We start from the raw sequence: 25539 nt of genomic DNA on the forward strand, positions 1-25539 counted from the left end.
TCTTCTTCCTCCTCGGCGGACATCTTGTTTTTCCACTGAACCGTTGTTGAAGAAGATGTAGCATGGCCTTCTAGTATGATGACTACAGATCTCTATCTCTCTCAGTCTATCTTCTTCCTCCTCGGCCTTCTAGTATGATGACTACAGGTCTCTATCTCTCAGTCTATCTTCTTCCTCATTGGAAACAACGTGCATCTTCATCACATTAGATATGAGAAAATAAACAAACACAAATACTCTGTCATTTTTCAGTTTGTTTTGTACTCAATATTTCCATTTGTCTCATTTTTTACAAACACTCATATCCAGCGTGCTACTCACAGAGGTCACAGAGGTTGACAAGGGCTCATAACCACGGCAACCAGAGTAGGTCACATGGTTTACAGGAAGCCAGCTTGTGTTTTAGAGAGTGATGAGTCTGTCTGGGTTTTTACCATAACCTCCTTCCTCCTTCACCAAAAACACTTGTTTAAGAGACAGAGGCTGGAGACAATGTCTGCATATTATTTGGCATATTACACAACAGCTAATCGTGATAAACATACAACACTGTAATATATGAGCTAATGTTACAAGCAGGGGGCTTGTGTAAATGATGCTGACAAAATGTGGCAATGGGAAGCATCTCAGACAAGGCGTGCTGATCTAGGATCAGGTCCCCCATGTCTCGTTCTTTGTGATCTCAAAGCCTAAACTGATTCTAGATCAGCACTCCTACTCTGAGACACTTTGTGAATACGAGCCCTGATTAAAACTGTCAGTCAGGCAGCACTGAAAAACAGGAAATAGATCCTTTTTGGTATTTATCTCACATTCCACAGAGGGTTCTATATGGAACCCATGATCTCCATCCCCTCCTTCTCTCTTACCACCCATCCCTTTACAATCACCTGTTTAGGTATATCATCTATTGAATAATAACCTGTGAAGTGAACTCACCGATTACTGTACACTGAAAACAGGTTGTTTACACTCTCCATGTCCCAAATGGCACCCTATTCCCTACTTAGTGCACTACTTTTGTCCAGGGCCCATAAGGGTCTATGTAGTGCACTACCTTTGACCAGCACGACATCGGGAATAGGGTGTAATTTGGTACACAGACAATAACTGTCTGGACACTGATGTCCCCTCATCTTTGTATAGCTGATGGACATCATGACACAATGAATATGACAACAACAACAACACTCCCCTCTCTGTAAGGCCATGTTCCCCTCTCCTAACAATATGACCTCTACCTCATCATCTCTCAGTGTCCTAGTAAACCAGGTCTGATAGGACACAGTCCTCTCCTAACAATATGACCTCTACCTCATCATCTCTCAGTGTCCTAGTAAACCAGGTCTGATAGGACACACCCCTCTCCTAACAATATGACCTCTACCTCATCATCTCTCATTGTCCTAGTAAACCAGGTCTGATAGGACACACCCCTCTCCTAACAATATGACCTCTACCTCATCATCTCTCAGTGTCCTAGTCAACCAGGTCTGATAGGACACAGTCCTCTCCTAACAATATGACCTCTACTTCATCATCTCTCAGTGTCCTAGTAAACCAGGTCTGATAGGACACACCCCTCTCCTAACAATATGACCTCTACCTCATCATCTCTCATTGTCCTAGTAAACCAGGTCTGATAGGACATCTTGGTGTCCAGTGTTTTAACATACCTCACAGTTCCATGAATTCACAGACAATGTCAAGCATGAGAACAGAAATGGGGGCCTCCATACAAACTGTAGATGAAAACCCTGACTTTTGTCTCTGACCCATCAAACAAACTGTGTGTGACATGACACGCCTTTGAGTTGCAAAACACAACCTTGAACATGTCAGACAAGTGAACTGAAATCAAGCTGTACACACTATAGATAGGACGACTGGTCCATGTGTTATGACCATCAATAACAGAGATAGATTTACCAGCCACTCTATTCTATTCTATTCTATTCTATTCTATTCTATTCTATTATGAGCCAATCAAATCACTCCTTCATGATGTGTGTATTTACCTTGTTTCAGCTGCTCTGAACAACACATGTTGTGCTTCCCAAATGGCATCCTATTCCTTATATAGTGCCTTCCTGTTGAACAAGGCCCAGGGGCTCTGGTGAAAAGTAGTGCACTACATAGGGAATTAGGGCACCTAATTGTCCCAGTGATCCTCTTACAAGGCAGCGTTTTAAACGCATGTCCTGGCGTGTACTATACAGCTGCTATGACTGTGTCGGTTTCTCCTATCCACAACCACGACTGTCCCACGTTACACAGTGCTCTATTCTGCCATACGAGTCCATTGAAGTTGGCTTTGGGGTTCAGATTCAACAGAGCTGGATGAAAGATAGTAGTTGTCTGTTAGTCAACTAATGATGAACTAGGTAATGAGTCGTAGGGAACGGCACTAACGGTGGAAGCTGTTTTAACTCTATATCTTTGGATACACCTGATTAGTGGTATCAACAAACCTCTGGGTCTCTCAACAGACTCATGTTCATTATCTGTTACATGATGTGTGAATGGAAATATCTGTACACGTATTTCTGTAGATGTAAAAAGAGAACAGAAAGAGAAGCTCTTGAAGTCACCCAGGACAGAGAAAGTGAAGACATCAACAAGCATCCACTCTTGGCTTCACATACTGAGAGGCCAATACAACTCCTGTAGGGTTCGATCGCTCATTGAACCAATGACTAAACCACAGCACTAAGATATCATGTGATAAAATAAAATGAAAAGCACTTACCCATCTCCCACAACAACACATTTGATAGCCTGCATCCTGCTTAGCTTCAGTCAGCTCCCGCTTCTCTCTGTGCAACAGTCTGTCAGAGTTTCAGACAGAGAGAAAATAACTGCAACTCAATGCCTCATGCAACAGCAGGAAGTTGCTACAGCACTCACCTCTCTCTCTCTCTCTCTCTCTCTCTCTCTCTCTCTCTCTCTCTCTCTCTCTCTCTCTCTCTCTCTCTCTCTCTCTCTCTCTCTCTCTCAATTACTGAGTAATCTCTCTCTCTCCCTCTCAATTACTGAGTAATCTCTCTCTCCCTCTCAATTACTGAGTAATCTCTCTCACTCTCTCTCTTGATTACTGAGTGATCTCCCTCTATCGATCACTGAGTGATCTCTCGCTTTCTCTTCCTCTCCCTATCTCTGTCTCTCTCTGTCTCTCTCTTTCACTGTTGTAGAATGCACAAACACACATACACAGACCCCCCCCACACACACACAGCAAAGATAGCCTGCCATCACACATTGAAATGCAAGACATGTTTGAAATATACATCATACATTTATATACAAATATACAAATACATTATAATCATCATCATCTTCATCGTCACTGACTCTTTCAATGAAAATAAGTTGCTCATCTATAAATAACTTTTGGGCCTTGTTGACTGAACTGTAATGGTCATTTAAAAACACTAGAGGGCGTTTTGGTGCAATTTATCAATGATGAACCGTTTTCTTTCCCTCAGTCTGTTTTTGGTTAATTCTGTTCAACGTGTCAATAACCACTTCGTGAAAGTCTATTTATACATTACACAAAATCCAATAGCCTACTCGTCATTTTGATTATAACATTTGTTTCGTTTTCAAGTAAACACTTTACTGTAAACTGTAACATAAATCTACATTGAGGCAGTTGCTCCATCATTGCGGATGTAGCAACTTCTGTTCTGACGACGTTGATTTTCACCAGTAGCCTCGAGCCCTATAATGTGCCGGGAGAGAGAGGGTGTGTTGCAACAAGATCCTCTGACTGTCACTTTACATCTTTGCGCTGTGGAGTTTGCATGGATGACACCGGTTTGTCACTTTGTCATTTTTAAATACCTGTAGGTTATAGGGTCCGTAGGCTACCGAGTTGGACCGTTTCTCCTGTGTGCCAATGACCGTTTGCCAAATGGGTAAGTTCACTTTTTTAAGTTGTTATTGCATTTCAATTCAGGGTCTAAAATGTTATTCTCACCTGTGAATGGAAGCATTGCTACCAAAAGTAATCATAGCGGTAGGCATTATTATCTTGAATTGCCCTACCTGTTTTTAACATCATTGTAACAGATTTTCTACAAATTAATATACGTTTTCATGGTCTTGCAAGAGGAACTATGTCCTTTCCTTCCTTTCCACTGACGTCCCTCCTGTTTCACAACACTGGGAAGAATGATCATGACAGAAAGGGGAATGGTAACACCTTGATGACTGAACGACTACAGTGATCATGACAGAAAGGGGAATGGTAACACCTTGGTGACTGAACGACTACAGTGATCATGACAGAAAGGGGAATGGTAACACCTTGGTGACTGAACGACTACAGTGATCATGACAGAAAGGGGAATGGTAACATGGTGACTGACTACAGTGATCATGACAGAAAGGGGAATGGTAACACCTTGGTGACTGAACGACTACAGTGATCATGACAGAAAGGGGAATGGTAACACCTTGGTGACTGAACGACTACAGTGATCATGACAGAAAGGGGAATGGTAACACCTTGGTGACTGAACGACTACAGTGATCATGACAGAAAGGGGAATGGTAACACCTTGGTGACTGAACGACTACAGTGATCATGACAGAAAGGGGAATGGTAACACCTTGATGACTGAACGACTACAGTGATCATGACAGAAAGGGGAATGGTAACACCTTGGTGACTGAACGACTACAGTGATCATGACAGAAAGGGGAATGGTAACACCTTGGTGACTGAACGACTACAGTGATCATGAATCTTGGTGACTGAACGACAGTGATCATGACAGAAAGGGGAATGGTAACACCTTGGTGACTGAACGACTACAGTGATCATGACAGAAAGGGGAATGGTAACACCTTGGTGACTGAACGACTACAGTGATCATGACAGAAAGGGGAATGGTAACACCTTGGTGACTGAACGACTACAGTGATCATGACAGAAAGGGGAATGGTAACACCTTGGTGACTGAACGACTACAGTGATCATGACAGAAAGGGGAATGGTAACACCTTGATGACTGAACGACTACAGTGATCATGACAGAAAGGGGAATGGTAACACCTTGGTGACTGAACGACTACAGTGATCATGACAGAAAGGGGAATGGTAACACCTTGGTGACTGAACGACTACAGTGATCATGACAGAAAGGGGAATGGTAACACCTTGATGACTGAACCTTGGTGACTACAGTGATCATGACAGAAAGGGGAATGGTAACACCTTGATGACTGAACGACTACAGTGATCATGACAGAAAGGGGAATGGTAACACCTTGGTGACTGAACGACTACAGTGATCATGACAGAAAGGGGAATGGTAACACCTTGGTGACTGAACGACTACAGTGATCATGACAGAAAGGGGAATGGTAACACCTTGGTGACTGAACGACTACAGTGATCATGACAGAAAGGGGAATGGTAACACCTTGATGACTGAACGACTACAGTGATCATGACAGAAAGGGGAATGGTAACACCTTGGTGACTGAACGACTACAGTGATCATGACAGAAAGGGGAATGGTAACACCTTGGTGACTGAACGACTACAGTGATCATGACAGAAAGGGGAATGGTAACACCTTGATGACTGAACGACTACAGTGATCATGACAGAAAGGGGAATGGTAACACCTTGATGACTGAACGACTACAGTGATCATGACAGAAAGGGGAATGGTAACACCTTGATGACTGAACGACTACAGTGATCATGACAGAAAGGGGAATGGTAACACCTTGATGACTGAACGACTACAGTGATCATGACAGAAAGGGGAATGGTAACACCTTGATGACTGAACGACTACAGTGATCATGACAGAAAGGGGAATGGTAACACCTTGATGACTGAACGACTACAGTGATCATGACAGAAAGGGGAATGGTAACACCTTGATGACTGAACGACTACAGTGATCATGACAGAAAGGGGAATGGTAACACCTTGATGACTGAACGACTACAGTGATCATGACAGAAAGGGGAATGGTAACACCTTGATGACTGAACGACTACAGTGATCATGACAGAAAGGGGAATGGTAACACCTTGATGACTGAACGACTACAGTGATCATGACAGAAAGGGGAATGGTAACACCTTGGTGACTGAACGACTACAGTGATCATGACAGAAAGGGGAATGGTAACACCTTGGTGACTGAACGACTACAGTGATCATGACAGAAAGGGGAATGGTAACACCTTGTGACTGAACGACTACAGTGATCATGACAGAAAGGGGAATGGTAACACCTTGATGACTGAACGACTACAGTGATCATGACAGAAAGGGGAATGGTAGTAACACTGTGATGACTGAACGACTACAGTGATCATGACAGAAAGGGGAATGGTAACACCTTGGTGACTGAACGACTACAGTGATCATGACAGAAAGGGGAATGGTAACACCTTGGTGACTGAACGACTACAGTGATCATGACAGAAAGGGGAATGGTAACACCTTGGTGACTGAACGACTACAGTGATCATGACAGAAAGGGGAATGGTAACACCTTGGTGACTGAACGACTACAGTGATCATGACAGAAAGGGGAATGGTAACACCTTGGTGACTGAACGACTACAGTGATCATGACAGAAAGGGGAATGGTAACACCTTGGTGACTGAACGACTACAGTGATCATGACAGAAAGGGGAATGGTAACACCTTGGTGACTGAACGACTACAGTGATCATGACAGAAAGGGGAATGGTAACACCTTGGTGACTGAACGACTACAGTGATCATGACAGAAAGGGGAATGGTAACACCTTGGTGACTGAACGACTACAGTGATCATGACAGAAAGGGGAATGGTAACACCTTGGTGACTGAACGACTACAGTGATCATGACAGAAAGGGGAATGGTAACACCTTGATCATGACAGAAAGGGGAATGTAACACCTTGATGACTGAACGACTACAGCAGTGATCATGACAGAAAGGGGAATGGTAACACCTTGATGACTGAACGACTACAGTGATCATGACAGAAAGGGGAATGGTAACACCTTGATGACTGAACGACTACAGTGATCATGACAGAAAGGGGAATGGTAACACCTTGATGACTGAACGACTACAGTGATCATGACAGAAAGGGGAATGGTAACACCTTGGTGACTGAACGACTACAGTGATCATGACAGAAAGGGGAATGGTAACACCTTGGTGACTGAACGACTACAGTGATCATGACAGAAAGGGGAATGGTAACACCTTGATGACTGAACGACTACAGTGATCATGACAGAAAGGGGAATGGTAACACCTTGATGACTGAACGACTACAGTGATCATGACAGAAAGGGGAATGGTAACACCTTGATGACTGAACGACTACAGTGATCATGACAGAAAGGGGAATGGTAACACCTTGATGACTGAACGACTACAGTGATCATGACAGAAAGGGGAATGGTAACACCTTGATGACTGAACGACTACAGTGATCATGACAGAAAGGGGAATGGTAACACCTTGATGACTGAACGACTACAGTGATCATGACAGAAAGGGGAATGGTAACACCTTGATGACTGAACGACTACAGTGATCATGACAGAAAGGGGAATGGTAACACCTTGATGACTGAACGACTACAGTGATCATGACAGAAAGGGGAATGGTAACACCTTGATGACTGAACGACTACAGTGATCATGACAGAAAGGGGAATGGTAACACCTTGATGACTGAACGACTACAGTGATCATGACAGAAAGGGGAATGGTAACACCTTGATGACTGAACGACTACAGTGATCATGACAGAAAGGGGAATGGTAACACCTTGATGACTGAACGACTACAGTGATCATGACAGAAAGGGGAATGGTAACACCTTGATGACTGAACCTTGATGACTACAGTGATCATGACAGAAAGGGGAATGGTAACACCTTGATGACTGAACGACTACAGTGATCATGACAGAAAGGGGAATGGTAACACCTTGATGACTGAACGACTACAGTGATCATGACAGAAAGGGGAATGGTAACACCTTGATGACTGAACGACTACAGTGATCATGACAGAAAGGGGAATGGTAACACCTTGATGACTGAACGACTACAGTGATCATGACAGAAAGGGGAATGGTAACACCTTGATGACTGAACGACTACAGTGATCATGACAGAAAGGGGAATGGTAACACCTTGATGACTGAACGACTACAGTGATCATGACAGAAAGGGGAATGGTAACACCTTGATGACTGAACGACTACAGTGATCATGACAGAAAGGGGAATGGTAACACCTTGATGACTGAACGACTACAGTGATCATGACAGAAAGGGGAATGGTAACACCTTGATGACTGAACGACTACAGTGATCATGACAGAAAGGGGAATGGTAACACCTTGATGACTGAACGACTACAGTGATCATGACAGAAAGGGGAATGGTAACACCTTGATGACTGAACGACTACAGTGATCTGACAGTGATCATGACAGAAAGGGGAATGGTAACACCTTGATGACTGAACGACTACAGTGATCATGACAGAAAGGGGAATGGTAACACCTTGATGACTGAACGACTACAGTGATCATGACAGAAAGGGGAATGGTAACACCTTGATGACTGAACGACTACAGTGACTACAGTGATCATGACAGAAAGGGGAATGGTAACACCTTGATGACTGAACGACTACAGTGATCATGACAGAAAGGGGAATGGTAACACCTTGATGACTGAACGACTACAGTGATCATGACAGAAAGGGGAATGGTAACACCTTGATGACTGAACGACTACAGTGATCATGACAGAAAGGGGAATGGTAACACCTTGATGACTGAACGACTACAGTGATCATGACAGAAAGGGGAATGGTAACACCTTGATGACTGAACGACTACAGTGATCATGACAGAAAGGGGAATGGTAACACCTTGATGACTGAACGACTACAGTGATCATGACAGAAAGGGGAATGGTAACACCTTGATGACTGAACGACTACAGTGATCATGACAGAAAGGGGAATGGTAACACCTTGATGACTGAACGACTACAGTGATCATGACAGAAAGGGGAATGGTAACACCTTGATGACTGAACGACTACAGTGATCATGACAGAAAGGGGAATGGTAACACCTTGATGACTGAACGACTACAGTGATCATGACAGAAAGGGGAATGGTAACACCTTGATGACTGAACGACTACAGTGATCATGACAGAAAGGGGAATGGTAACACCTTGATGACTGAACGACTACAGTGATCATGACAGAAAGGGGAATGGTAACACCTTGATGACTGAACGACTACAGTGATCATGACAGAAAGGGGAATGGTAACACCTTGATGACTGAACGACTACAGTGATCATGACAGAAAGGGGAATGGTAACACCTTGATGACTGAACGACTACAGTGATCATGACAGAAAGGGGAATGGTAACACCTTGATGACTGAACGACTACAGACTACAGTGATCATGACAGAAAGGGGAATGGTAACACCTTGATGACTGAACGACTACAGTGATCATGACAGAAAGGGGAATGGTAACACCTTGATGACTGAACGACTACAGTGATCATGACAGAAAGGGGAATGGTAACACCTTGATGACTGAACGACTACAGTGATCATGACAGAAAGGGGAATGGTAACACCTTGATGACTGAACGACTACAGTGATCATGACAGAAAGGGGAATGGTAACACCTTGATGACTGAACGACTACAGTGATCATGATGACTGATGACTGAACGACTACAGTGATCATGACAGAAAGGGGAATGGTAACACCTTGATGACTGAACGACTACAGTGATCATGACAGAAAGGGGAATGGTAACACCTTGATGACTGAACGACTACAGTGATCATGACAGAAAGGGGAATGGTAACACCTTGATGACTGAACGACTACAGTGATCATGACAGAAAGGGGAATGGTAACACCTTGATGACTGAACGACTACAGTGATCATGACAGAAAGGGGAATGGTAACACCTTGATGACTGAACGACTACAGTGATCATGACAGAAAGGGGAATGGTAACACCTTGATGACTGAACGACTACAGTGATCATGACAGAAAGGGGAATGGTAACACCTTGATGACTGAACGACTACAGTGATCATGACAGAAAGGGGAATGGTAACACCTTGATGACTGAACGACTACAGTGATCATGACAGAAAGGGGAATGGTAACACCTTGATGACTGAACGACTACAGTGATCATGACAGAAAGGGGAATGGTAACACCTTGATGACTGAACGACTACAGTGATCATGACAGAAAGGGGAATGGTAACACCTTGATGACTGAACGACTACAGTGATCATGACAGAAAGGGGAATGGTAACACCTTGATGACTGAACAGTGACTGACAGTGATCATGACAGAAAGGGGAATGGTAACACCTTGATGACTGAACGACTACAGTGATCATGACAGAAAGGGGAATGGTAACACCTTGATGACTGAACGACTACAGTGATCATGACAGAAAGGGGAATGGTAACACCTTGATGACTGAACGACTACAGTGATCATGACAGAAAGGGGAATGGTAACACCTTGATGACTGAACGACTACAGTGATCATGACAGAAAGGGGAATGGTAACACCTTGATGACTGAACGACTACAGTGATCATGACAGAAAGGGGAATGGTAACACCTTGATGACTGAACGACTACAGTGATCATGACAGAAAGGGGAATGGTAACACCTTGATGACTGAACGACTACAGTGATCATGACAGAAAGGGGAATGGTAACACCTTGATGACTGAACGACTACAGTGATCATGACAGAAAGGGGAATGGTAACACCTTGATGACTGAACGACTACAGTGATCATGACAGAAAGGGGAATGGTAACACCTTGATGACTGAACGACTACAGTGATCATGACAGAAAGGGGAATGGTAACACCTTGATGACTGAACGACTACAGTGATCATGACAGAAAGGGGAATGGTAACACCTTGATGACTGAACGACTACAGTGATCATGACAGAAAGGGGAATGGTAACACCTTGATGACTGAACGACTACAGTGATCATGACAGAAAGGGGAATGGTAACACCTTGATGACTGAACGACTACAGTGATCATGACAGAAAGGGGAATGGTAACACCTTGATGACTGAACGACTACAGTGATCATGACAGAAAGGGGAATGGTAACACCTTGATGACTGAACGACTACAGTGATCATGACAGAAAGGGGAATGGTAACACCTTGATGACTGAACGACTACAGTGATCATGACAGAAAGGGGAATGGTAACACCTTGATGACTGAACGACTACAGTGATCATGACAGAAAGGGGAATGGTAACACCTTGATGACTGAACGACTACAGTGATCATGACAGAAAGGGGAATGGTAACACCTTGATGACTGAACGACTACAGTGATCATGACAGAAAGGGGAATGGTAACACCTTGATGACTGAACGACTACAGTGATCATGACAGAAAGGGGAATGGTAACACCTTGATGACTGAACGACTACAGTGATCATGACAGAAAGGGGAATGGTAACACCTTGATGACTGAACGACTACAGTGATCATGACAGAAAGGGGAATGGTAACACCTTGATGACTGAACGACTACAGTGATCATGACAGAAAGGGGAATGGTAACACCTTGATGACTGAACGACTACAGTGATCATGACAGAAAGGGGAATGGTAACACCTTGATGACTGAACGACTACAGTGATCATGACAGAAAGGGGAATGGTAACACCTTGATGACTGAACGACTACAGTGATCATGACAGAAAGGGGAATGGTAACACCTTGATGACTGAACGACTACAGTGATCATGACAGAAAGGGGAATGGTAACACCTTGATGACTGAACGACTACAGTGATCATGACAGAAAGGGGAATGGTAACACCTTGATGACTGAACGACTACAGTGATCATGACAGAAAGGGGAATGGTAACACCTTGATGACTGAACGACTACAGTGATCATGACAGAAAGGGGAATGGTAACACCTTGATGACTGAACGACTACAGTGATCATGACAGAAAGGGGAATGGTAACACCTTGATGACTGAACGACTACAGTGATCATGACAGAAAGGGGAATGGTAACACCTTGATGACTGAACGACTACAGTGATCATGACAGAAAGGGGAATGGTAACACCTTGATGACTGAACGACTACAGTGATCATGACAGAAAGGGGAATGGTAACACCTTGATGACTGAACGACTACAGTGATCATGACAGAAAGGGGAATGGTAACACCTTGATGACTGAACGACTACAGTGATCATGACAGAAAGGGGAATGGTAACACCTTGATGACTGACGACTACAGTGATCATGACAGAAAGGGGAAGTGATCATGACAGAAAGGGGAATGGTAACACCTTGATGACTGAACGACTACAGTGATCATGACAGAAAGGGGAATGGTAACACCTTGATGACTGAACGACTACAGTGATCATGACAGAAAGGGGAATGGTAACACCTTGATGACTGAACGACTACAGTGATCATGACAGAAAGGGGAATGGTAACACCTTGATGACTGAACGACTACAGTGATCATGACAGAAAGGGGAATGGTAACACCTTGATGACTGAGCGACTACAGTGATCATGACAGAAAGGGGAATGGTAACACCTTGATGACTGAACGACTACAGTGATCATGACAGAAAGGGGAATGGTAACACCTTGATGACTGAACGACTACAGTGATCATGACAGAAAGGGGAATGGTAACACCTTGATGACTGAACGACTACAGTGATCATGACAGAAAGGGGAATGGTAACACCTTGATGACTGAACGACTACAGTGATCATGACAGAAAGGGGAATGGTAACACCTTGATGACTGAACGACTACAGTGATCATGACAGAAAGGGGAATGGTAACACCTTGATGACTGAACGACTACAGTGATCATGACAGAAAGGGGAATGGTAACACCTTGATGACTGAACGACTACAGTGATCATGACAGAAAGGGGAATGGTAACACCTTGATGACTGAACGACTACAGTGATCATGACAGAAAGGGGAATGGTAACACCTTGATGACTGAACGACTACAGTGATCATGACAGAAAGGGGAATGGTAACACCTTGATGACTGAACGACTACAGTGATCATGACAGAAAGGGGAATGGTAACACCTTGATGACTGAACGACTACAGTGATCATGACAGAAAGGGGAATGGTAACACCTTGATGACTGAACGACTACAGTGATCATGACAGAAAGGGGAATGGTAACACCTTGATGACTGAACGACTACAGTGATCATGACAGAAAGGGGAATGGTAACACCTTGATGACTGAACGACTACAGTGATCATGACAGAAAGGGGAATGGTAGTAACACCTTGGTGACTGAATGGCACCTTCATGCTCAGTTGTCATGACACCTAAAAGGATGGAGGACTTATTGTAGCCCGAGTGACAGTCTGTTTGTGGTATCATACCAAGTCCTTGTCACTCATTGCCATGCTATAGCCATGAGTTGACAACAGCACAGACATGTCTGGGACCTGGCTTGTTTTATTATGTGTTACATAAATATAGCATCTCCAAACTTCATTTCCTTGAGATACAAAAAATGTTATTACGTAGCTAAATTGCATTTCTTGTTAAAATGCATTGTAAATTATTACATAAATAATTTAATGGAGTTACACAGATTATTTTGAAGCTAAATAGTATTTTGGTCATGTCAGTGTGTGAGTTTCGGGTCATATTACAGGCTGTATGAAGGCTGTAGAACAGAGAACTAGTGGTTAGCTGTTAACACAGTATAATAACCCATATCTAACACTAACTAACCAAAACTGCTGCTTGTTGATATTTTTCATTAACCTCTTAAGTTAGAGCCAACACCCTCCTCTGGTTCGCATGGATGCATAACTACACACATCACACACACACAACACACACACACACACACACACACACACACACACACACACACAGACACACACACAGAAAGGGGAACACACACACTTGATGACACACACACACAGTGACATGACACACACACAACACACACACACACACACACCCCCAACCATGGCTCATGGCTGCCATGCTTGGATGAAGATAAACAACGTGAGTTTGGTTAGAAGCTCTTTGCAGTTCTTTTATATCCCTCCTAATGCATTACTTTTCACAGCTTCACCAACACATAGAAAACACCCCAACATGGTGTGTCTGGATATCTAGCCTGCTATAAGTGAACTGGGTAATATCACATTCACTATTGCATTAACACAGTAGCTCATGCATTTGCATACCACACACAACGTTAGGAGCCGAGAGCTCATCAGGTGGGAGTATAGACAGACAGTTGTGGGATGAAGGGTTGTGAAAGAGAGAGTGGAAACACAATGTGATGGGATACCTGTGTGCTGTATCTGAATGGCTTGTGGTGATGACTGGTATCATTCCTATGAACGATACTAGTCATATTCTGGCCTTCTTCCTGTTCATTTGATGCTAAATCTCTCCTGTGGTCGGTTCAGTGGTTTGCCTGTAATGTGCTTTTCATTTGGTTAAGATTATCTTGCAGATGTAAGTAACAGGGATTTGTTTTTAACTGTCGGCCATCTGATGAGATGTTGTGGACTTCTGGTGCTTCTGAACGGACGCTTCTTCCTCTTCCTCCTCCATTTTCCTCCTCATCTTTTGTCATCATCCTCCTCATGTTCTTCTTCTTCTCCTCTATCTCCTCTTCCTTTTCAATCCTCCCTCTTCCTCCATCTATTCTCTCCTTCTCTTCCTCCTTCTCTTCTCTACTTCTCTTCCTCCACTGAACTCCTTCTCTTCCTCCATCTCTTCATCCTTCTCTTCCTCCAATTCTCTACTTCTCTTCCTCCATCTCTTCTCTCCTTCTCTTCCTCATGACTCTACTTCTCTTCCTCCATCTCTTCTCTCCTTCTCTTCTCTCCTTCTCTTCTCTCCTTGACAGAAACTTCTCTACTTCTCTTCCTCCATCTCACCTCTCCTTCTCTTCTCTACTTCTCTTCCTCATCTCTTCTCTCCTTCTCTTCCTCCATCTCTTCTCTCCTTCTCGACTACAGTCTTCTCTGATCTTCCTCCATCTCTGGTTGTCTTCTCTTCCTCCACTTCTCTACTTCTCTTCCTCCATCTCTTCTCTCCTTCTCTTCCTCCATCTCTTCTCTCCTTCTCTTCCTCCATCTCTTCTCTACTTCTCTTCCTCCATCTCTTCTCTCCTTCTCTTCCTCCATCTCTTCTCTACTTCTCTTCCTCCATCTCTTCTCTCCTTCTCTTCTCTCCTTCTCTTCTCTCCTTCTCTTCTCTACTTCTCTTCCTCCATCTCTTCTCTCCTTCTCTTCCTCCATCTCTTCTCTCCTTCTCTTCTCTACTTCTCTTCCTCCATCTCTTCTCTCCTTCTCTTCTCTCCTTCTCTTCTCTCCTTCTCTTCTCTACAGTCTTCCTCCATAATAACTTCCTCCATCTCTTCTCTCACTCTTCCTCCATCTCTTCTCTCCTTCTCTTCCTCCAGATTCTAACTTCTCTTTCCATCTCTTCTCTCCTACAGTCCTCCATCTCTTCTCTCCTTCTCTTCCTCCATCTCTTCTCTCCTTCTCTTCTCTACTTCTCTTCCTCCATCTCTTCTCTCCTTCTCTTCTCTCCTTCCTTCTCTCCTTCTCTTCACTACTTCTCTTCCTCCATCTCAGATAATTCTCTTCCTCCATCTCTTCTTGTCTCTTCTCTACTACAGTCCTCTTTCAGATAATAATTCTAACTTCCTTTCCATCTCTTCTCACTACAGTCCTCATCTCTTCTCTCCTTCTCTTCTCTACACTCTTCCTCCATCTCTTCTCTCATTAACTCTTCTCAGTTCTCTTCTCTACTCTTCCTCCATCTCTTCTCTCCTTGCATTACTTTTCACAGCCTCCATCTCTTCTCTCCTTCTCTTCCTCCATCTCAGTCTACTTCATTCCTCCATCTCTAATAACTTCCTGTTCTCTTCTCTCCATCTCTTCAGTCCTTCTCTTCCAGATAAGGGAACCCTTCCTTCCTCCATCTCTTCTCTACTTCTCAGTCCATCTCTTCTCTCCATCTCTTCTCTCAATTCTCTCCTTCTCTTTCTACTTCTCTTCCTCCATCTCTTCTCTCCTTCTCTTCCTCCATCTCTTCTCTCCTTCTCTGTTCCATCTCTTCTCTACTTCTCTTCCTCCATAAGTCTCTCCTTCTCTTCCTCCATCAGTGTCTCTCCTATCTTCCTCCATCTCTTCTCTCCTTCTCTTCCTCCATCTCTTCTCTACTTCTCTTCCTCCATCTCTTCTTCCTTCTCTTCCTCCACTTCTCACTTCTCTTCTCTACAGATCTTCTCTCCTCTCTTGTTCTCCTTCTCTTCCTCTTTCTACTTCTCTTCCTCCAGTCTCTCCTCTCTTCTCTAGATAATCCACTCTTCTCTCCTTCTCTTCCTCCATCTCTTCAGTCTCCTTCTCTTCCTCCATCTCTTCTCTCCTTCTCTTCCTCCATCTCTTCTCTCTTCTCTTCCTCCATCTCTTCTCTACTTCAGTGTCCTGAGATAATCTTCTCTCCTTCTCTTCCTCCATCTCTTGTCTCCTTCTCTTGCTCCATGTCTCTCACTACAGTGTCTTCCTCCATCTAACCTCTCCTGTTGTCTTCCCACCATGTCTTCAGATAATCTTCCTCCATGTTGTCGTGTCTCCTTCTACAGTGTCTTCAGATAATAACCCTCCTGTTGTTGTCTCTCTACTTCTCTTCAGATAATAACCCTCCTGTTCCTCCATGTCTTCTCTACAGTGTCTTCAGATAATAACTTCCTCCATGTTGTCTCTCCTTCTCTTGTCTCCTTCTCAGTTCTCTACTTCTCTTCCTCCATCTCTTCTCTCCTTCTCTTCTCTACTTGTTCTTCCTCCATCTCAGTGTCTCCAGATTCCTCCATGTTGTTCTCTCCACTACAGTGTCTTCAGACTCTTCCTCCAATGTCTAACACTCTTCCTCCATCTCTTCTCTCCTTCTCTTCCTCATCTCTTCTCTCCTACAGTGTCTTCAGATAATCTCCTCCTGTTGTCTGTCTCTACTACAGTGTCTTCAGATAATAACCCTCCTGTTCTCTCCTTCTCTTCTCTACAGTGTCTTCCTCCATCTCTTCCTCCTTCTCTTCCTCCATCTCAGGTCTCCTTCCTTCTCTACTTCTCTTCCTCCTTCCACTACAGTGTCTTCAGATCTTCCTCCATCTGTGTCTCACCTTCTTCTTCCTCCAACCTTCCTCCTTCTCTTGTCTACACTCAGTGTCCTCAGATAATAACTCCTCCTCCTTGTCTTCTCTACTTCTCTTCCTCCAGAAATGGGGACCTGTGGTAGGTGAAACCATGTCTTCAGATAATAACCCTCCTGTTGTCGTGTCTCTTCCCCCACTTCTCAGTGTCTTCCTCCAGATTCCTCCATCTCCTCCTGTTCCTTCTCTTCTCTCCATCTCTTCTACAGTCCATCTCTTCTCTCCTTCTCTTCTCTCATTCCTTCCTGTTGTCGTGTCTACTTCTCTTCCTCCAGTGTCTTCAGATCCATAACCTCTCCTGTTCTTCCTCCATCTCTGTCTACTTCTCACTCCAGTCTTCTCCATCTCTTCTCTCATTCTCTAGTCTCCTTCTGTTCTACTTCTCTTCCTCCATCTCCACTCTCAGTGTCTTCCTCCATCTCTTCTCTCCTTCTCTTCCTCCATCTCTTCTCTCCTTCTCTTCCTCCATGTCTTCAGATTCTCTCCTTCTCTTCCTCCATCTCTTCTCAGATCTCTACTTCTCTTCCTCCATCTCTTCTCTCCTTCTCTTCTCCTTCTCTTCTCTACTTCTCTTCCTCCATCTCTTCTCTCCTTCTCTTCCTCCATCTCTTCTAACCATCTACTTCTCTTCCTCCTTCTCTTCTCTCCTTCTCCTCTACTTCTCTTGTCCTTCAGATAATCTCCTCCTCTTCTCTACACTCTTCCTCCATCTCAGATAATCTCATTCTCTTCTCCTGTTGTCTACTTCTCTTCCACTACAGTGTCTTCAGATAATTCCTCCTCCTGTTGTTGTCTCCTAAGTGTCTTCAGATCCACTTCTCTCCTTTCTTCCTCCATCTCTTCTCTCCTTCTCTTCTCTCCTTCTCTGTCTCTCCATCTCTTCTCTACTTCTCTTCCTCCATCTCTTCTCTCCTTCTCTTCTCTCATTCTCTTCCTCCTTCTCTTCTCTACTTCTCTTCCTCCATCTCTTCTCTCCTTCTTCTTAATCCATCTCTTCTCTCCTTCTCTTCCTCCATCTCTTCTCACTTCTCTTCCTGTTGTCGGCTTGAGGTGGTGATCCGTCAATCTCACACTGAGTCTGCCAGTGCATCATTCGCCATCTCTTCTCTCCATCTCTTCTTCATTATCTTCTCCTGTTCTCTGTCTCCTCTTCCTCCATCTCTTCTTCCAGATCCATAACCTCTACTTCTCTTCCTCCATCTCTTCTCTACTTCTCTTCCTCCATACAGTGTCTTCAGATCCATCTTCTCTCCTTGTCTTCCTCCATCTCTTCAAGTCCTTCTCTTCCTCCATCTAACCTCCTTTCTTCTCTCATTCTCCACTACCTTGTCTTTCAGATCTCTTCCTCCATCTCTTTCTCCTTCTCTTCCTCCTTCAGTTCCTCCATCTCTTCTCTCCTTCCTTCCTCCATCTCTTCTCTGTCCTCCATCTACAGTGTCTTCAGATCCTCCAACCCTTCTCTTCCTCCATCTCTTCTCTCCTTCTCTTCCTCCATCTCTTCTCTACTTGTCTTCCTCCAGATACTTCTCTTCCTCCATCTCTGTTCTCTCTTCTCTTCCTCCATCTCTTCTGTCTTCTTCCTAATCTCTTCTCTCCTCCTGTTCCTCCATCTCTTGTCCTTCCACTCCAGTGTCTTCAGATAATAACCCTCCATCTCTTCTCTCCTTCTGTCTCCATCTCTTTCTACTTGTCTTCCTCCAGATAATAACCTTCCTCCATCCTGTTGTCTGTCTCTTCCTCCAGTGTCTCTCAGATAATAACTCCATCTCTCTTCCTTCGTGTCCTCCATCTCTTCTCTCCTTACAGTCTTCCTCCAGATAATCTCCTTCTCTCCTCCATTGTCTATGTCTCCTCCATCTCTTCTCTCCTTCTCTTCATCCATCTCCTTCTCTTCTCCTCTCATCTCCTTCTCTTCTCCTCTCATCTCCTTGTCTTTCCAGATAATCTCTCCTCCTTCTTCTCATCTGTCTTCCTCCATCTCTTCTCTACTTCTCTTCTCCTCTCTCCCTCTTTACCATCTCCTTCTCTTCTCGTCTCATCTCCTTCTCTTCTCCTCTCATCTCCTTCTCTTCCTCCATCTCTTCTCTCCTTCTCTTCTCCTCTCTCCTCTTTACCATCTCCTTCTCTTCTCCCGTCTTCAGATAATAACCCTCCTGTTGTCATGTCTCCACTACAGTGTCTTCAGATAATAACCCTCCTGTTGTCGTGTCTCCACTACAGTGTCTTCAGATAATAACCCTCCTGTTGTCATGTCTCCACTACAGTGTCTTCAGATAATAACCCTCCTGTTGTCATGTCTCCACTACAGTGTCTTCAGATAATAACCCTCCTGTTGTCGTGTCTCCACTACAGTGTCTTCAGATAATAACCCTCCTGTTGTCATGTCTCCACTACAGTGTCTTCAGATAATAACCCTCCTGTTGTCATGTCTCCACTACAGTGTCTTCAGATAATAACCCTCCTGTTGTCGTGTCTCCACTACAGTGTCTTCAGATAATAACCCTCCTGTTGTCGTGTCTCCACTACAGTGTCTTCAGATAATAACCCTCCTGTTGTCGTGTCTCCACTACAGTGTCTTCAGATAATAACCTTCCTGTTGTCATGTCTCCACTACAGTGTCTTCAGATAATAACCCTCCTGTTGTCATGTCTCCACTACAGTGTCTTCAGATAATAACCCTCCTGTTGTCATGTCTCCACTACAATGTCTTCAGATAATAACCCTCCTGTTGTCATGTCTCCACTACAGTGTCTTCAGATAATAACCCTCCTGTTGTCATGTCTCCACTACAGTGTCTTCAGATAATAACCCTCCTGTTGTCGTGTCTCCACTACAGTGTCTTCAGATAATAACCCTCCTGTTGTCATGTCTCCACTACAGTGTCTTCAGATAATAACCCTCCTGTTGTCATGTCTCCACTACAGTGTCTTCAGATAATAACCCTCCTGTTGTCGTGTCTCCACTACAGTGTCTTCAGATAATAACCCTCCTGTTGTCATGTCTCCACTACAGTGTCTTCAGATAATAACCCTCCTGTTGTCATGTCTCCACTACAGTGTCTTCAGATAATAACCCTCCTGTTGTCGTGTCTCCACTACAGTGTCTTCAGATAATAACCCTCCTGTTGTCATGTCTCCACTACAGTGTCTTCAGATAATAACCCTCCTGTTGTCGTGTCTCCACTACAGTGTCTTCAGATAATAACCCTCCTGTTGTCATGTCTCCACTACAGTGTCTTCAGATAATAACCCTCCTGTTGTCATGTCTCCACTACAGTGTCTTCAGATAATAACCCTCCTGTTGTCGTGTCTCCACTACAGTGTCTTCAGATAATAACCCTCCTGTTGTCATGTCTCCACTACAGTGTCTTCAGATAATAACCCTCCTGTTGTCATGTCTCCACTACAGTGTCTTCAGATAATAACCCTCCTGTTGTCGTGTCTCCACTACAGTGTCTTCAGATAATAACCCTCCTGTTGTCATGTCTCCACTACAGTGTCTTCAGATAATAACCCTCCTGTTGTCATGTCTCCACTACAGTGTCTTCAGATAATAACCCTCCTGTTGTCGTGTCTCCACTACAGTGTCTTCAGATAATAACCCTCCTGTTGTCGTGTCTCCACTACAGTGTCTTCAGATAATAACCCTCCTGTTGTCGTGTCTCCACTACAGTGTCTTCAGATAATAACCCTCCTGTTGTCGTGTCTCCACTACAGTGTCTTCAGATAATAACCCTCCTGTTGTCGTGTCTCCACTACAGTGTCTTCAGATAATAACCCTCCTGTTGTCATGTCTCCACTACAGTGTCTTCAGATAATAACCCTCCTGTTGTCATGTCTCCACTACAGTGTCTTCAGATAATAACCCTCCTGTTGTCATGTCTCCACTACAGTGTCTTCAGATAATAACCCTCCTGTTGTCGTGTCTCCACTACAGTGTCTTCAGATAATAACCCTCCTGTTGTCATGTCTCCACTACAGTGTCTTCAGATAATAACCCTCCTGTTGCATGTCTCCACTACAGTGTCTTCAGATAATAACCCTCCTGTTGTCGTGTCTCCACTACAGTGTCTTCAGATAATAACCCTCCTGTTGTCATGTCTCCACTACAGTGTCTTCAGATAATAACCCTCCTGTTGTCATGTCTCCACTACAGTGTCTTCAGATAATAACCCTCCTGTTGTCGTGTCTCCACTACAGTGTCTTCAGATAATAACCCTCCTGTTGTCATGTCTCCACTACAGTGTCTTCAGATAATAACCCTCCTGTTGTCGTGTCTCCACTACAGTGTCTTCAGATAATAACCCTCCTGTTGTCATGTCTCCACTACAGTGTCTTCAGATAATAACCCTCCTGTTGTCATGTCTCCACTACAGTGTCTTCAGATAATAACCCTCCTGTTGTCGTGTCTCCACTACAGTGTCTTCAGATAATAACCCTCCTGTTGTCGTGTCTCCACTACAGTGTCTTCAGATAATAACCCTCCTGTTGTCGTGTCTCCACTACAGTGTCTTCAGATAATAACCCTCCTGTTGTCATGTCTCCACTACAGTGTCTTCAGATAATAACCCTCCTGTTGTCATGTCTCCACTACAGTGTCTTCAGATAATAACCCTCCTGTTGTCGTGTCTCCACTACAGTGTCTTCAGATAATAACCCTCCTGTTGTCATGTCTCCACTACAGTGTCTTCAGATAATAACCCTCCTGTTGTCGTGTCTCCACTACAGTGTCTTCAGATAATAACCCTCCTGTTGTCGTGTCTCCACTACAGTGTCTTCAGATAATAACCCTCCTGTTGTCATGTCTCCACTACAGTGTCTTCAGATAATAACCCTCCTGTTGTCGTGTCTCCACTACAGTGTCTTCAGATAATAACCCTCCTGTTGTCATGTCTCCACTACAGTGTCTTCAGATAATAACCCTCCTGTTGTCGTGTCTCCACTACAGTGTCTTCAGATAATAACCCTCCTGTTGTCGTGTGTCTCCACTACAGTGTCTTCAGATAATAACCCTCCTGTTGTAATAACCCTCCTGTTGTCTCCACTACAGTGTCTTCAGATAATAACCCTCCTGTTGTCGTGTCTCCACTACAGTGTCTTCAGATAATAACCCTCCTGTTGTCGTGTCTCCACTACAGTGTCTTCAGATAATAACCCTCCTGTTGTCGTGTCTCCACTACAGTGTCTTCAGATAATAACCCTCCTGTTGTCGTGTCTCCACTACAGTGTCTTCAGATAATAACCCTCCTGTTGTCATGTCTCCACTACAGTGTCTTCAGATAATAACCCTCCTGTTGTCGTGTCTCCACTACAGTGTCTTCAGATAATAACCCTCCTGTTGTCGTGTCTCCACTACAGTGTCTTCAGATAATAACCCTCCTGTTGTCGTGTCTCCACTACAGTGTCTTCAGATAATAACCCTCCTGTTGTCGTGTCTCCACTACAGTGTCTTCAGATAATAACCCTCCTGTTGTCGTGTCTCCACTACAGTGTCTTCAGATAATAACCCTCCTGTTGTCGTGTCTCCACTACAGTGTCTTCAGATAATAACCCTCCTGTTGTCGTGTCTCCACTACAGTGTCTTCAGATAATAACCCTCCTGTTGTCATGTCTCCACTACAGTGTCTTCAGATAATAACCCTCCTGTTGTCGTGTCTCCACTACAGTGTCTTCAGATAATAACCCTCCTGTTGTCGTGTCTCCACTACAGTGTCTTCAGATAATAACCCTCCTGTTGTCGTGTCTCCACTACAGTGTCTTCAGATAATAACCCTCCTGTTGTCGTGTCTCCACTACAGTGTCTTCAGATAATAACCCTCCTGTTGTCGTGTCTCCACTACAGTGTCTTCAGATAATAACCCTCCTGTTGTCGTGTCTCCACTACAGTGTCTTCAGATAATAACCCTCCTGTTGTCGTGTCTCCACTACAGTGTCTTCAGATAATAACCCTCCTGTTGTCGTGTCTCCACTACAGTGTCTTCAGATAATAACCCTCCTGTTGTCGTGTCTCCACTACAGTGTCTTCAGATAATAACCCTCCTGTTGTCGTGTCTCCACTACAGTGTCTTCAGATAATAACCCTCCTGTTGTCGTGTCTCCACTACAGTGTCTTCAGATAATAACCCTCCTGTTGTCGTGTCTCCACTACAGTGTCTTCAGATAATAACCCTCCTGTTGTCGTGTCTCCACTACAGTGTCTTCAGATAATAACCCTCCTGTTGTCGTGTCTCCACTACAGTGTCTTCAGATAATAACCCTCCTGTTGTCGTGTCTCCACTACAGTGTCTTCAGATAATAACCCTCCTGTTGTCGTGTCTCCACTACAGTGTCTTCAGATAATAACCCTCCTGTTGTCGTGTCTCCACTACAGTGTCTTCAGATAATAACCCTCCTGTTGTCGTGTCTCCACTACAGTGTCTTCAGATAATAACCCTCCTGTTGTCGTGTCTCCACTACAGTGTCTTCAGATAATAACCCTCCTGTTGTCGTGTCTCCACTACAGTGTCTTCAGATAATAACCCTCCTGTTGTCGTGTCTCCACTACAGTGTCTTCAGATAATAACCCTCCTGTTGTCGTGTCTCCACTACAGTGTCTTCAGATAATAACCCTCCTGTTGTCGTGTCTCCACTACAGTGTCTTCAGATAATAACCCTCCTGTTGTCGTGTCTCCACTACAGTGTCTTCAGATAATAACCCTCCTGTTGTCGTGTCTCCACTACAGTGTCTTCAGATAATAACCCTCCTGTTGTCGTGTCTCCACTACAGTGTCTTCAGATAATAACCCTCCTGTTGTCGTGTCTCCACTACAGTGTCTTCAGATAATAACCCTCCTGTTGTCGTGTCTCCACTACAGTGTCTTCAGATAATAACCCTCCTGTTGTCGTGTCTCCACTACAGTGTCTTCAGATAATAACCCTCCTGTTGTCGTGTCTCCACCACAGTGTCTTCAGATAATAACCCTCCTGTTGTCGTGTCTCCACCTCAGTGTCTTCAGATAATAACCCTCCTGTTGTCGTGTCTCCACTACAGTGTCTTCAGATAATAACCCTCCTGTTGTCGTGTCTCCACTACAGTGTCTTCAGATAATAACCCTCCTGTTGTCGTGTCTCCACTACAGTGTCTTCAGATAATAACCCTCCTGTTGTCGTGTCTCCACTACAGTGTCTTCAGATAATAACCCTCCTGTTGTCATGTCTCCACTACAGTGTCTTCAGATAATAACCCTCCTGTTGTCGTGTCTCCACCACAGTGTCTTCAGATAATAACCCTCCTGTTGTCGTGTCTCCACTACAGTGTCTTCAGATAATAACCTTCCTGTTGTCGTGTCTCCACTACAGTGTCTTCAGATTTCACTGCAGATGAGAGGTTGGAGATTGAGAGCATGAATATGCATAAGAGAGACCTGCTAGAGGACATCCAGGTAAACACACACACACACACACACACACACACACACACACACACACACACACACACACACACACACACACACACACACACACACACACACACACACACACACACACACACACACACACACACACACACACACACACACACACACACACACACACACACACACACACACACACACACACACACAGAGGTCTATGGTCTATGAATCACCCTTGTCTGAACATCCTTTTCCAGAAGCTAAAGATGGAGATTGACAAAGTCATGGCTGAAGTTCAAGACTTTGAGTCTACAGAGGAGAAGTGAGTGGTCTTTAATCTTTTATCCTTCCTTAACCATTATCACTGTTCTTCTTTTTAACCATTAGGCTTGTGCATTCCCTATTAATTCCCTATTCATTCCCTATTCACCCCCTATTCATAGCCTGCTCACCCCCAATTCATAGCCTGCTCAACCCCTATTCATTCCCTATTCACCCCCTATTCATAGCCTGCTCACCCCCTATTCATAGCCTGCTCAACCCCTATTCATTCCCTAATCACCCCCTATTCATAGCCTGCTCAATCCCTATTCATAGCCTGCTCACCGCCCATTCATTCCCTATTCATCCCCTATTCATAACCTGCTCAACCCCTATTCATTCCCTATGCACCCCCTATTCATAGCTTTGCTCACCCCTATTCACCCCTATTCCCCTATTCATAGCCTGCTCACCCCCTATTCATAGCCTATTCACCCCCTATTCATAGCCTGCTCACCCCTATTCATAGCCCTCACCCCTATTCATAGCCTGCTCACCCCCTATT

The 25539-nt window shown here is 44.2% G+C and overlaps 2 protein-coding genes across 3 annotated transcripts in view; one reads left to right on the forward strand and one right to left on the reverse strand.

The window, feature by feature from the left end:
* Window positions 1-2928, reverse strand: part of LOC124002651 (ras-related C3 botulinum toxin substrate 2-like) — a 28141-nt gene extending 25213 nt beyond the window's left edge. Inside the window, exon 1 of one of the 2 annotated variants that reach the window (XM_046310238.1) lies at window positions 2750-2924. In XM_046310238.1, coding sequence (XP_046166194.1) covers window positions 2750-2784 — 35 coding nt within the window. In that variant the 5' untranslated portion in view covers window positions 2785-2924. Of the gene's footprint in view, window positions 1-2749 lie in introns of both variants that reach the window. The other variant, XM_046310239.1, reaches the window with a different exon arrangement.
* Window positions 2929-3516: 588 nt separating this feature from the next.
* The window catches only part of LOC124002649 (cytohesin-4-like), a 33185-nt gene continuing 11162 nt past the window's right edge, over window positions 3517-25539 (forward strand). Inside the window, exons 1-3 of the mRNA XM_046310235.1 lie at window positions 3517-3917; window positions 24658-24740; window positions 24971-25035. Coding sequence (XP_046166191.1) covers window positions 3899-3917; window positions 24658-24740; window positions 24971-25035 — 167 coding nt within the window. The 5' untranslated portion in view covers window positions 3517-3898. The remainder of the gene's footprint in view (window positions 3918-24657; window positions 24741-24970; window positions 25036-25539) is intronic.

Source organism: Oncorhynchus gorbuscha, linkage group LG18 (assembly GCF_021184085.1).
Source record: "Oncorhynchus gorbuscha isolate QuinsamMale2020 ecotype Even-year linkage group LG18, OgorEven_v1.0, whole genome shotgun sequence".
NCBI classification, from domain to species: domain Eukaryota; kingdom Metazoa; phylum Chordata; class Actinopteri; order Salmoniformes; family Salmonidae; genus Oncorhynchus; species Oncorhynchus gorbuscha.